This window comes from Camelus ferus, chromosome 2 (genome assembly GCF_009834535.1).
Source record: "Camelus ferus isolate YT-003-E chromosome 2, BCGSAC_Cfer_1.0, whole genome shotgun sequence".
NCBI classification, from domain to species: domain Eukaryota; kingdom Metazoa; phylum Chordata; class Mammalia; order Artiodactyla; family Camelidae; genus Camelus; species Camelus ferus.
In genome coordinates, this window is record NC_045697.1 from 110,112,827 (window position 1) to 110,125,491 (window position 12,665).

Consider the following 12,665-nt stretch of genomic DNA (forward strand, 5'->3'; position numbering starts at 1 on the left):
GTGAGACTGAATCTCAAATGACAAAACAAGAACAAAAAAATGACAGAGAGCCAGCAAACAGCACACCTCAGACCCTTCTTTCACAAACTCCTTTTCTCTCACGTCCATTTGCTTTGCCCTCTGGCCAGCTCAAAGATTCAGAAGATTTATTTCTCGACTTTCTAGTAAGATATAATTACCCAGATTGGATTTTTTTTTTTCAACTCACAATTATCTCCAAATGGGCTTTTTGCTTTGGGGTAGAAAGATCATTTAAATTAATTTTTTTTTATGTTTCCCATTATGGCATAAATTTGAGTAGGGAAACAACTGAAAAATAATGAGGGAAAAGAGTTACCGTTCACAGGAGCCTGTTCGGAGTAGTGTAATATCTGCCAAATTCTTTGCAGATCAGATATTACTGTACTGTTTGAAAGCAATGCTGACTGTATCAAAACGAAGTCATAATAATAATTAATTTGCAGGTGCCATATATTACACGCTGACCATGTTGCAGACACTGCTTTAAGTGCTTTGTATCAACTCGCTTAGTCCATCCGCAGCAGACCCTAATGCGGTAGGTACAATTATTATCCCTAATTAGAGATTAGAGAACTGAGGGGCAGATACACTGCCCAAGGACACGCAGTTGCTGTGACTTAAACACAACGTCCTTCCAGGAAAGTATTTTAGCTAATGTACCATTGTTAAGGATTCATAAACATTTCAATCAAATGGCTTTTTTTTTTTTTTTGAGACTTTAAACTTAGGTTAACTGAAACTTCAAGAGCCCTGAATGATTTAACTTTCAGTATTTTCACTACTTTTTGCTGTCTTTAGAGGGTTGTGAGTGGGTTACTGGATTTGAGTGTATTTTTCTAATAACACACTTCTGTCTAATCATATACACTTTGAATGAAAATGGGCATACCAAGAAGTGGCTGGACTCAAAACTTCATTACACTGAGTCTGCAACAGCACCCACTGTACCGTCCTTAGTTTTAAGCATTTTGCCAAAACAGGGACAATATACGGAACACGTGGCACTCACCTGCTTCACAATTTTCAGTCACAATCGCCTTATATAGACGTTGGCTGAAGGAAATCTTTATATCTTCTCCCTCCATGTGAACGACCAAGAGACCAGTGGTTGTCCTGGCTGGGACCCCTTGGTCCATAACTTTTAATTGCAGCCAGAAAGGAAAATATTCTGAAGATGGGTTTTTCTGAAGCTGAATTTCTCCTGTATATTCACTAATTGAAAATATGGACTGAGGCTCTGCAAAGCTAAAAATGACAGTTCCGTTGGGCCCCAAGTCTGGGTCACTGGCTCTCAGGATGGCAGTTGTCCGGTTTGTAGGTGACTGGCGGGAAAGAAAAATATCAAAGGGGTTCTGTTCCCAAACTGGATCATTGTCATTAACATCAGTGACATGTACTTGGATAATCGCTGTGGTGCTTCTCGAGCCCTGGATGCCACAGTCTCTAGCCACAGCCCTGAACGTGTGTTCAGATCGGGCTTCTCGGTCGAGGGTGTGGCCAGTTCTCAATATGCCAGTCATGGGATCAATGGTGAACGCCCCAGGGGCCGCATCCACCAGAGAATACTCAGTTTGCCCATTCAGGCCTTCATCCTTGTCCACAGCAGAGAGCACGAGGACCACAGTTCCCACCTGAGCATCCTCTCTCACGGAGGACCAGTAATGGAGCTTGGGGAAGGCAGGGCTGTGGTCATTGTCATCCAGAACTCTGACCTGCAGCTGCATGACGGCACTCCTGGGTGGATCCCCCAAATCAGAGCACAGGATGACTAGAGCGAAGTCGCTGACTTGCTCCCGGTCCAAAGCGCGAGTGGTTGAGAGCTCTCCCGACGTTTCATTGACAGCAAAACACTCATCGGTGTTTCCCTCTATTAAAGAAAACAAATTCCAAGTCCATTTGAATTGAAAAAGTAGCAGCCCTTTGCTATGAATATATATGTAATATATACACACATTCAATAAACATTTCCTGATTATTACATCTTAGGACTTTTGTAAACACTTTTGTCAGTCTATGATAAAAAGTCCCTGCCCGCATGAAGCTTCTATTACGGGGGATAAACAACATGATGTAATTCAATATCTATCTTAGTTCAGTGCGTAATTCATAATGCTTGCTGTGACTGATTTGCAATAGTACGAGTTTGTGTGTGTGTGTGTGTGTGTGTGTGTGTGTCCAACTTCAACTTTTTAAATTTATATATTTTTCCCCTTGAGAGGATTAAAATGCATGTTCTATTTGAAATAAAATAATAGTAGACAGGGATAAGAAGCAGGATGTCCATTTTGAGGTATCAATCAAAAGTTAACAGATAGATTTACAACGGCACATTTGTAATTTTCCCAAATGTTACTCACTCCAGATGGAGTGCTGGTTATACTATTACATTAAGTGCCTCTTCTGCATTTCCTGGCCTTTTGTGCATGAATCATAGCATTTCTGTTAGAGAGAGTAGAACACCTGTCTGTTTCTTCCATAACATAAGCAAGGGTGATGTTTTATTCTTCTCTGTCTCCTTCAGAAGGTTTCCTTTTACTATTATCCACGGTACCAAGTAGAAGAAAAGTTGAAACTAAACACAGGGATAAAAAACTTCCAAAGATGTTTTAAAACCTCAGCCTGAAAATTAGTTGGGAAAATGTGGTTCGGTGACCTACTAGCCATATTCTTGGATGAGGGGCATGTTCTTGGACAAGGGGCACTGTCCCCAGTAGGGTGGGAGTCTACTGGAGGCTGCCAGAGGCTCATGGAAGAAGTGGACCAGCATTCTGAGAAAACAGTCATAGGTAGTGCTGGGGCCGGGGAGAAGGGACCTGCACCGGGATGTCCTCACAAGACACAGTGAATTTGTACCTAACATATGGATGACGAGACAAACTACATTTCTGTGGCAATTGTGGTTGATAAAGTAAGTCATTTCTTCAGCAAACATTTAAAGAACACCTATCGTGTACCAAGTATGTGCTGGTCGCTGGGAATACGAGGAGAAGACATGGTTCTCGCTTCCAAGAGTTTACAGTCCAGGAAGAGAGGCAGGTCAGTACCTGGACTTTGAAGTGTGGTGTGAAACTCACACATGCAGGGTGCTGGGAAGCACTTTGGAAGAGCAGAGCGGTCCTGCGTTAGGATGGCCAGGAAATGCCTATTGGAAAGAGTGACATGAAAACTGACTCCTAAAGGGGAGGAAGCCAGGCTACAAGTCTCAGGAGGAGGGAAGAGGAAGAGGGCAGAGGGAAGAGCCTGGGTGAAGTCTGAGGAATATGAGAAATCAGCAGTAGCAAATGTCTTCATGTGACTAGAACACAGGATTCCCTGGGTATCTGAGTGTAGAGAGCAGCAGGGCACCGAATCATGAACAGCCCTGTGTACAGTGCTGAAGAGTCTCTATTTTATCTTAAAATCTTTGGGGAACCCCCGCAGGATTGTAGACAGGAAAACGTCATGAATCACATTTCTGTTTCAGGAAGGGTACTGGGCAGCGATGTCAAAGCTTGACTAGCGTAAGAAAAATTAGGAGGCTATTAGAAGTAATCTACATGAGCGATGAGGAGGTTCTGAAATAAAGACTGGGTCCTTGAGGCTGTCAGAAAAAAAAATGTGAAATAGTCTGAAATGGAAGGAAAAAAATGTGAGTGTTGTGGAGTAAAAATAAAAAATGTGAGTGGGTGACTGGTCTGGCTTTGTCATCAGCGTTGTCTCCCAGGTATTTTATCTTCATTGTCTTTCAGCTGTTTTATCGCCCTGCAAATTGTTGAAAATTAATAAATAATGAAAATGGTTCTTGTCCACAGAAATTCAAATTAATCATGTCTAGTGGAATGCGAATGATCATTTTCTTGTGGGTAGACCTCTCCTGCATTTCAGAATTCCTTATTTTCTGCGTGTGGGTTGGATGTCTCCTTGAACCAATTTTAACATCACTTTGGTTTGTCCATTAGTTAATGAGGTGAATAAAAATCGTTGGAAGTTGTTAATTTTATGTTTGTATGACAGTAATTCTTTTACTTTAAAAAATGGTCTTTGATGGGGAGTTCTGGAGTGAGGGTGGCACACAGCCAAGTCCACAGCCCACTACAAGGACATAAAGTGTGAACAAAAATGCAATTTCTTGCCAAAGGCACTGATCCCAATTCTGCTCTCTCGCTGTAAAAAGAAAGAGAGAGTGGGAAATAAAAATTTATTAGGAGGTGGGAAGACCCTGGATTCACCTTCCCCCAAGAACACATCAAAACTACAAACTACATATAGAGACACTTTCTCTGGGAATGACCTGAAGATGAGCAGAATGGCTGTTCTGCAACCAAGCTTACGAAGAAAGAACCATGAGGAGTCTAGTAAGAGGGAAGAAGAAATCTAGTCAAGACCCACACCTCTGGTGGGAGAGCCAGAAGAGGAGAAGGATTTCACAGGCTCAGGGATCCACCCTCAGGAGTGAGGGGTCTGAGCCCCACCTTGGGCACCCCAGCCCTGGAGTCCAAGACTGGGAATACCAGCCCCTTCAGGTGGTTTGAAAACCCACGGAGCTTAGTGGAGGGCTGTCGGAAACTGAGATTCTGCTCTTGTAGAGCACGAGCACAAACTTGTTTGTTCCCAGCCCCAGCACAGAGGCAGCAGACTGAAAACCACCTGGCATTCTGGTCAGTCTGCCCTGACTGCTCCAGTGCACCTCACCCCTGCTTGAAACAGGCTCTTACCTCAGCTCCTCATGCTCCAGCCTCACTCCTTTACAAGGCAGTGACCACCACTGCACTTTGGGAGAAGCCAGTTCTTGCACCAAGTTCCTGTTCCAGACCCTTAGGTCCCAGCACCACCCCTGGCCAAGGCAGAAGCTCCTTTAGCACTGAAGAGAAGCTAGGCTTGCTCAGGATTGTAGCGCCAGCCCCTCAGGCCCTGGCCCCACCCCCTGACAGGGCAGTGACTGCTAGCGCACCCCAGGAGAAGACATGGCCCACGACCACTTTAGATCCAGCTCTCCCACCAAAGCCACTGGGCAGACTGCATAAGAATGTGCCAACATAAGACATGCCTTCAAGACTGAAGTAGGTATGTTTTGCTTAATTTCATAGAGACAAACAGAGAAAGTCAAACAAAATAAGAAGACAGAAGAACATGTTCCAAAGGAGGGGAGGGAAAGTAATAAAACAGAGATAAGTAGTTACCTGATAAAGGGTTCAAAGCAATAGCCATAAAAAAATTCCACCAAACTTGGGAAAAGAATAGAGGAACACAGTGTGAACTTCAACAAATGATGATAAAATATAAAAAAGAACAAATTAAAGCTGAAGAATACAGTAACTAAAAGGAAAAATACGCTAGAAGGAATTAATAGCAGGTCAGGTGATAATAGAGGAACACATAAGTGAACTGTAGTCCGAAAAGTGAAAAACACCCAATCAGAACAGCAAAAAGAAAAAGAAAAATTTAAGTGAGGATAATTGAAGGGACCTCTAGATCATCAAGCAAACTAACATTTGCATTATAGGAATCACAGAAGAGAGAGAGAAAAAGGCAGATGACATATATGATGAAATTATGGCTGAAAACACCACTAACCTGAAAAGCGAAATAGATATCCAGGTCCACAAAGGACAGAGTTCTAAACAAGATGAACCCAAGGAGACCCACACCAAGATACATCAAAATTAAAATAGAAAAACTTAGTATGAGAGAATTTTAAAGGCAGAAAGAGGGAAACAAAGAGTCACATACAAGGGAACTCTCATAACTATTAGCTGCTTTTTCAGAAGCAATATTGCAAGCCAGAGAGAGTGGCATGACATATTTAAAGTGCTGAAAGGAAAGAACCTACAACCAAGGACACTCTACCCAGCAAGGTTATCATCCAGAATTGAAGGAGAGGTAAAGAGTTTCCTGGACAAGTGAAAACTAACAGAGGTCATCACTACCACTAAACTGGCCTTATGAGAAATGTTAAAGTGTCTTCTTTAAGTGAAAAAGAAAATGCTATAACAACAAATAAAAAAAGACATGAAGAAAAAAACCTTAATGGTAAAGGCTACTTAAATAAGGTAGTACAAAGGTTAAAAAACAAAAATTGTAAAATCAACTATAACCACAATAAACAGTTAAGAGGTACAAATAAAGATGTAAAATATGACAACAAAACATAAAACATAGTGGAAAGGAAGAAAAAAACGTAGTGCTTTTAGAATGCGTTTGAACTTAAATGACTATGTTTAAGATAAGTATATATATAATTGATATATATGAACCCTATGTTAACCACAAATCAAAAATCTACAACAGATACACAAAAACAAACAGAAAGGAACCCAAAAATAATACTAAAAAATATCATTAAAATGCAAGGGAATAGACTAAAAGAAGAAAAGAACAGAGAGGAACTACAAAACCAACCATAAAACAAGTAACAAAAATAGCAATAAGAACATACTTATCAATAATTATATAAGTAGATTAAATGCTCCAATCATAGGAAATGGGGTGGCTGAATGAATAATAAAGCAAAACTCATCTATATGCTGCCTACAAGAGACTCACTTCAGGTCTTAAGACACACACACCTGAAAGTGAAAAAATGGAAAAAGACATTCCATGCAAATAGAAACGAAAAGAAAGCTGGGATAACAATTAGAATATCAGAAAAAAAATAGACTTTAAAACGAAGTTTGCAACAAAAATGAAGAAGGGCATTTTATAATGATAAAGAGGTCAATACAAGAAGAAGATATAACATTAATAAACATATATGCACCTTGTATAGGAGCACCTAAATTTATAAAGCAAATATTAACAGACACAAAGGAAGAAATGGACAGTAATACAATAATAGTAGGAAAACTTAATACCCCATCCAGACAGAAAATCAATAAGGAAACAATGGCCTTATGACATATCAGGTCACGTGGACTCAATAGATACACATAAGATATTTCATTAAAAACAGCAGAAAACACATTCTTTTCAAGTGAACGTGGAACATTCTCCAGTATAGATAATGTGCTAGGCCACAAAAAATTTTCCAACAAATTTAAGAAGATGGAAATCATAACAAGTATCTTTTCTGATCACAGTGGTATGAAACTAGAAATCAATTACAGGAAGAAAACTGGAAAAACCACAAACACGTGGAGGGTGAGATAAATGATGTTATTCATTTGCATACTAGAAATGCTAATACTTATATTCACTGACATGAATCATTTATACTGTATATTAGTCTAAAATAAGATAAAATAGCATACATAAATTATTCAACAGTGTAAAATCGGTTTGTTTCATTCACTGAGGTTCATGGAAAAGTATTTTTCCAAAGATCAAATCAGTTATCTCTGCAAGATATAAGATTTTTTATTTATTACTGTTGTTTTTCATCAATTGTGTATATATGCTGCAAGTATATATCATTTTATCATCAGGGTGAAAAAAAAGGCCATAAAACAATTCTCATTTTGGAGCAAAATGGGTGGTACACAGAAAGCGTGGCTTGGTATAGAATTTTTAGCAGAGAGTGACAGCTTCCAGAAGCTAGTCTCAAAGCTCTTTTTACAAGACCCTAAAACAGCTTCTTTTCATCAGAAGCAGTCTCTCAAGCATTACTCTAGCTTCAATTCATATTTTATATGTACTCTGACATATGCTGAAAATTAGCTTCTTCACTCTTTTTTTTTTTTTTTCTTTTTTAGTGAATAAGATATGGCCTTCTCAAGACTGCCATGCTAATGTTAATGTTCCTCTGCCAGTAACTTTATGTCTCTGATCTAGAGAGCGATGTCACAAAATTATGTTCTAGGGTAGAAGTTCCTTAAGACCTCGATCTCCGGAGTAAGACTAGATCTGAAGTGCTTCATTGGTCTTTAGACCTGGGAACTCTCTGTCTACTCCCAACCTCTAGACCTGAAAGAAAGGCTTTTGTGTATGGTGTATATATCTCCCTGTGCTACACAGTACAATCTTGTTTATCTATTCTACATTTAGAAATCCCGGTCCCTTCCCACCACCCATCCTTCTGGCAACCACAAGTTTGTATTCTATGTCTATGAGTCTGTTTCTGTTTTTTTTTTTTTTTCTATTTTCTGTTTTTCTATTTGTGTGTGTGTTTTTTTGTTTTTCGTTTTTTGTTTTTTTTTTTTAGATTCCACATATGAGCGATCTCATATGGTATTTTTCTTTCTCTTTCTGGCTTACTTCACTTAGAATGACATTCTCCAGGAACATCCATGTTGCTGCAAATGGCATTATGTTGTCAGTTTATACAGCTGAATAGTATTCCATTTTATAAATACACCACCTCTTCTTTATCCAGTCATCTGTTGATGGACATTTAGGCTGTTTCCATGTCTTAGCTATTGTAAATAGTGCTACTATGAACATTGGGGTGCAGGTGTCATTTTGAAGTAGGATTCCTTCTGGATACAAGCCCAGGAGTGGGATTCCTGGGTCATATGGTAAGTCTATTCCTAGTCTTTTGAGGAATCTCCATACTGTTTTCCACAGTGGCTGCACCAAACTGCATTCCCACCAGCAGTAGAGCCTCTCCAGCATTTGCCATTTGTGGACTTTTGAATGATGGCCATTCTGACTGGTGTGGGGTGATGCCTGATTATAGTTTTGATTTGCATTTCTCTGATAATTAGTGATACTGAACATTTTTTCATGTGCCTATTTATCATTTGTATGTCTTCCTTGGAGAATTGCTTGTTTAGGTCTTCTGCCCATTTTTGGATTGGGTTATTTGTTTTTTTCTTATTAAGTCATATGAGCTGCTTATATAGTGTGGAGATCACGCCTTTGTCAGTTTCACTGGCAAAAATTTTCTCCCATTCCGTAGGTTGTCGTTTTGTTTTACTTATGGTTTCCTTTGCTGTGCAAAAGCTTGTAAGTTTAGTTAGGTCCCATTTGTTTACTCTTGCTTTTATTTCTATTGCTTGGGTAGACTGCCCTAGGAGAGCATTTTTGAGATGTATGTCAGATAATGTTTTGCCTATATTTTCTTCTAGGAGGTTTATTGTATCTTGTCTTATGTTTAAGTCTTTAATCCATTTTGAGTTGATTTTTGTGTATGGTGTAAGGGAGTGTTCTAGCTTCATTGCTTTACATGCTGCTGTCCAGTTTTCCCAACACCATTTGCTGAAGTGACTGTCTTTATTCCATTGTATATTCTTGCCTCCTTTGTCGAAGATGAGTTGACCAAAAGTTTGTGGGTTCATTTCTGGGCTCTCTATTCTGTTCTATTGGTCCATATGTCTGTTTTTGTACCAATACCTTGCTGTCTTGATGACTGTAGCTCTGTAGTATTGTCTGAAGTCTAGGAGAGTTATTCCTCCAGCCTCATTCTTTTTCTTCAGTAATGCTTTGTCACTTCTAGGTCCTTGATGGTTCCATATAAATTTTATTATGATTTGTTCTAGTTCTGTGAAATATGTCCTGGGTAATTTGATAGGGATTGCATTAAATCTGTAGATTGCTTTGTGTAGTGTGACCATTTTAACAATATTGATTATTCCAATCCAGGAGCATGGGATATCTTTCCATTTTTTAAAAGTCTTCTTTAATTTCCTTCATCAATGGTTTATAGTTTTCCATGTATAAGTATTTCACCTCCTTGGTTAGATTTATTCCTAGGTATTTTATTACTTTGGGTGTTATTTTAAAGGGGATTATTTTACTTTCTTTTTTCTGTTGATTCATCGTTAGTGTAAAGAAATGTAACTGATTTTTGAACGTTAATCTTGTAACCTGCTACCTTGCTGAATCTTCGATCAGCTCTAGTAGTTTTTGTGTGGACCTTTGAGGGTTTTCTATATATAGTATCATGTCATCTGCATATAATGACACCGTTACCTCTTCTTTTCCAGTTTGGATCCCTTTTATTTCTCTCTCTTGTCTGATTTCTGTGGCTAGGACTTCCAAGACTATGTTGAATAGGAGTGGTGATAGTGGGCATCCTTGTCTTGTCCCAGATTTTAGTGGGAAGCCTTTGAGTCTTTCACTGTTGAGTACTATGCTGGCTGTAGGCTTGTCATATATAGCTTTTATTATGTTGAGATATGTTCCCTCTATACCCACTTTGGTGAGAGTTTTTATCACAAATGAGTGTTGAATTTTATCAAAAGCTTTTTCTGCATCTATTGAGATGATCATGTCGTTTTTGTCCTTTCTCTTGTCGATGTAATGTATTACATTGATTGATTTGCATATGTTGAACCACCCTTGTGTCCCTGGGATGAACCCCACTTGATCATGATGTATAATCTTTTTTATGTGCTGTTGGATTCTATTTGCTAGTATTTTGGAAAGGATTTTTGCATCTATGTTCATCAGTGATATTGGTCTGTAATTCCCTTTTTTGGTGGTGTCTTTGCCTGGTTTTGGTATCAGGGTGATGGTGGCTTCATAGAATGAATTTGGGAGTATTCCTTCTTTTTCAGTCTTCTGGAAGAGTTTGAGAAGGACTGGTATGAGTTCTTCTTTGTATGTTTGGTAGAATTCCCTGGTGATGCTGTCCAGTCCTGGACTTTTATTCGTAGGGAGGTTTTTTATTGCTAATTTGATTTCATTTCTAGTGATCAGTTTGTTCAAATGGTCAGTTTCTTCTTGATCCAGTCTTGGTGGACAGTATGTTTCCAGAAACTTGTCCATCTCCTCTAGGTTATCCAGTTTGGTTCCATATAGTTTTTCATAATATTCTCATATGATATTCTGTATTTCTATGTTATTTGTTGTAATTTCTCCATTTTCCTTTCTTATTTTGCTTATTTGTGCTCTTTTTCCTTCTTTGTGAGTTTGGCCAGAGGTTTGTTGATTTTATTTACTCTTTCAAAAAAGAAAGTCTTTATTGCTCAAATTAGTAAAAATAAGTGATCATATGAGAAAAATGAAAATAGAAAAAAAAGATCTGTTCCTTCTGTACATTCACTAATGTCAGTGGATTACTAACAACAAGAGTTGTCAAGGGCAGGGTTTTGAGGCGTTTGGAGCTCAGAGGTTCAGGGGAGGAGGAGGAGAGGAAACCCAGGGCACCAGTCAGTTTTTCCTACAGGGTGTGTATTGTGTAGACACTGTGTAGACACCAAATGCAGAATACTCGCCATGAAGCGTGTGCCAACCAAGTTGGTATCCTGGAGAGGTGGCGGGGGTGGGTGTTAAATAAAGAAAATACTTACCAATTATGTGATATCTAACAGCTCCGTTACTGCCAGCATCCATATCAGAGGCCAAAACAGTGTAGACAAGTCCTGGCTCACGGTTTTCCAGAACCTCAATGTCACGGGTGGGTACAATAATCTCCGGTGCATGATCGTTTTCATCTTCCACGGTGCAGAGAATCGTTGTGGTGCCGGACAGCATAGGGACTCCCCCGTCTCGTACAAGTACTGACAAGGAATAAAAGACCACACAGACAGTGGCTCTTAATTCATACCTCCAATATATTGCCCTAACCAGACAGCATCAGACCAAATTAACTGGGTAGCACTGGATCAATAACACTGTATTTAAAGACGCCCTACTGAAAGGTAAAATTTCACCTCTAACCTCCCGTCTGCCTATTTTTGTGTGTTTGTTTAGCACACTCAAGGGACCCCTTACCTCGAAGGGTGAGGACTTCCTGAACTTCTCTGTCCAGTGTGGTGGCTGTCACTACCTCCCCAGTGTCAGGATTTATCTTGAACAACCCGGATGAAGCACCTGGCATGAGTTCAAACTGAAGCTTGGAATTGATTCCTAAAGGAAAATACAGAGAAACACTAAGCAATTATCCCGATGGAATCCATCTGTCTGTCTTCCCTTTCCCTATGAACTTGTTAGGCCACAGATGAAAAAGGCAAGGCACTTAACCTTCAAATTAAAGTCAAAAACAAAAACAAAAAACACAGCTCTTTGGGCTGTTCTTGTTAAATAAAAGCCTCATGGGCTGAAATACTTGATTTTCAAAAGTCTTATGAGACTTCTCCATGATGAATGCTTAAGATTTTCTCCCTCTCATGAAAAATTTCTTATGAGTGTGCAACCCTAATATTCCTAATTACTCCTTCTAACACCTCTGACTGTGATTTAATGGCATAATTGTAAGTTTGCAGGGCCAGCGATAATTTCTGTAGATGGACACCCCTGTTTAAAAACTCGTGCTCAGTTGTGTTACTCTGTTCATTCTTCAGCACGGGAGGCCAGCACATAGAGTTGCTTATGTGTGTGTCTTGTGTTCACTTTGTTTTCTACTCAGCATTCGGTCTCCTATCTGGAGTGAGAAATGCGGTACCGCGTAATTACGCATTTTGGAAATAATTCTTCCCTTATTTCTGTGGTTGTATTTCTCCCCTAAGAAAAGCGTCACGCCATTTCCATCACTGGTTATGAAGATCACTCGTACCGTTCACTTGAACGAGTCTGTCCTATGACATTGAAGCTCACTTGCACTTCACGCAAGTTCCTTTCGATCATTTCTGTGCTCTTTTCTTAACGAACAAGAATCTAGCTATAGATACAGTACTCAGTGTAAATAGTTTTACACTTTAATAAAAGGTGAAATACTGTCCTCTGGACTTCACAGACAACTTCAATTACAAATTTCCATCTTGCCAGTCTTAAAAAGTACATTTTCCCAAGGGAGCGGGGGGTGGGGGGTGGGAAGGGACAGACTGGGATTTCAAAATTTGTAGATA

At 39.4% G+C, this 12,665-nt stretch overlaps 1 protein-coding gene across 1 annotated transcript in view; it reads right to left on the reverse strand.

Moving 5' to 3' along the window:
• Positions 1 to 12,665, reverse strand: part of DCHS2 (dachsous cadherin-related 2) — a 227,978-nt gene that overhangs the window by 54,178 nt on the left and 161,135 nt on the right. The window contains exons 12-14 of the mRNA XM_032466667.1: positions 11,593 to 11,727; positions 11,169 to 11,378; positions 1,031 to 1,888 (exon numbers count right to left, since the gene is read on the reverse strand). Coding sequence (XP_032322558.1) covers positions 1,031 to 1,888; positions 11,169 to 11,378; positions 11,593 to 11,727 — 1,203 coding nt within the window. The remainder of the gene's footprint in view (positions 1 to 1,030; positions 1,889 to 11,168; positions 11,379 to 11,592; positions 11,728 to 12,665) is intronic.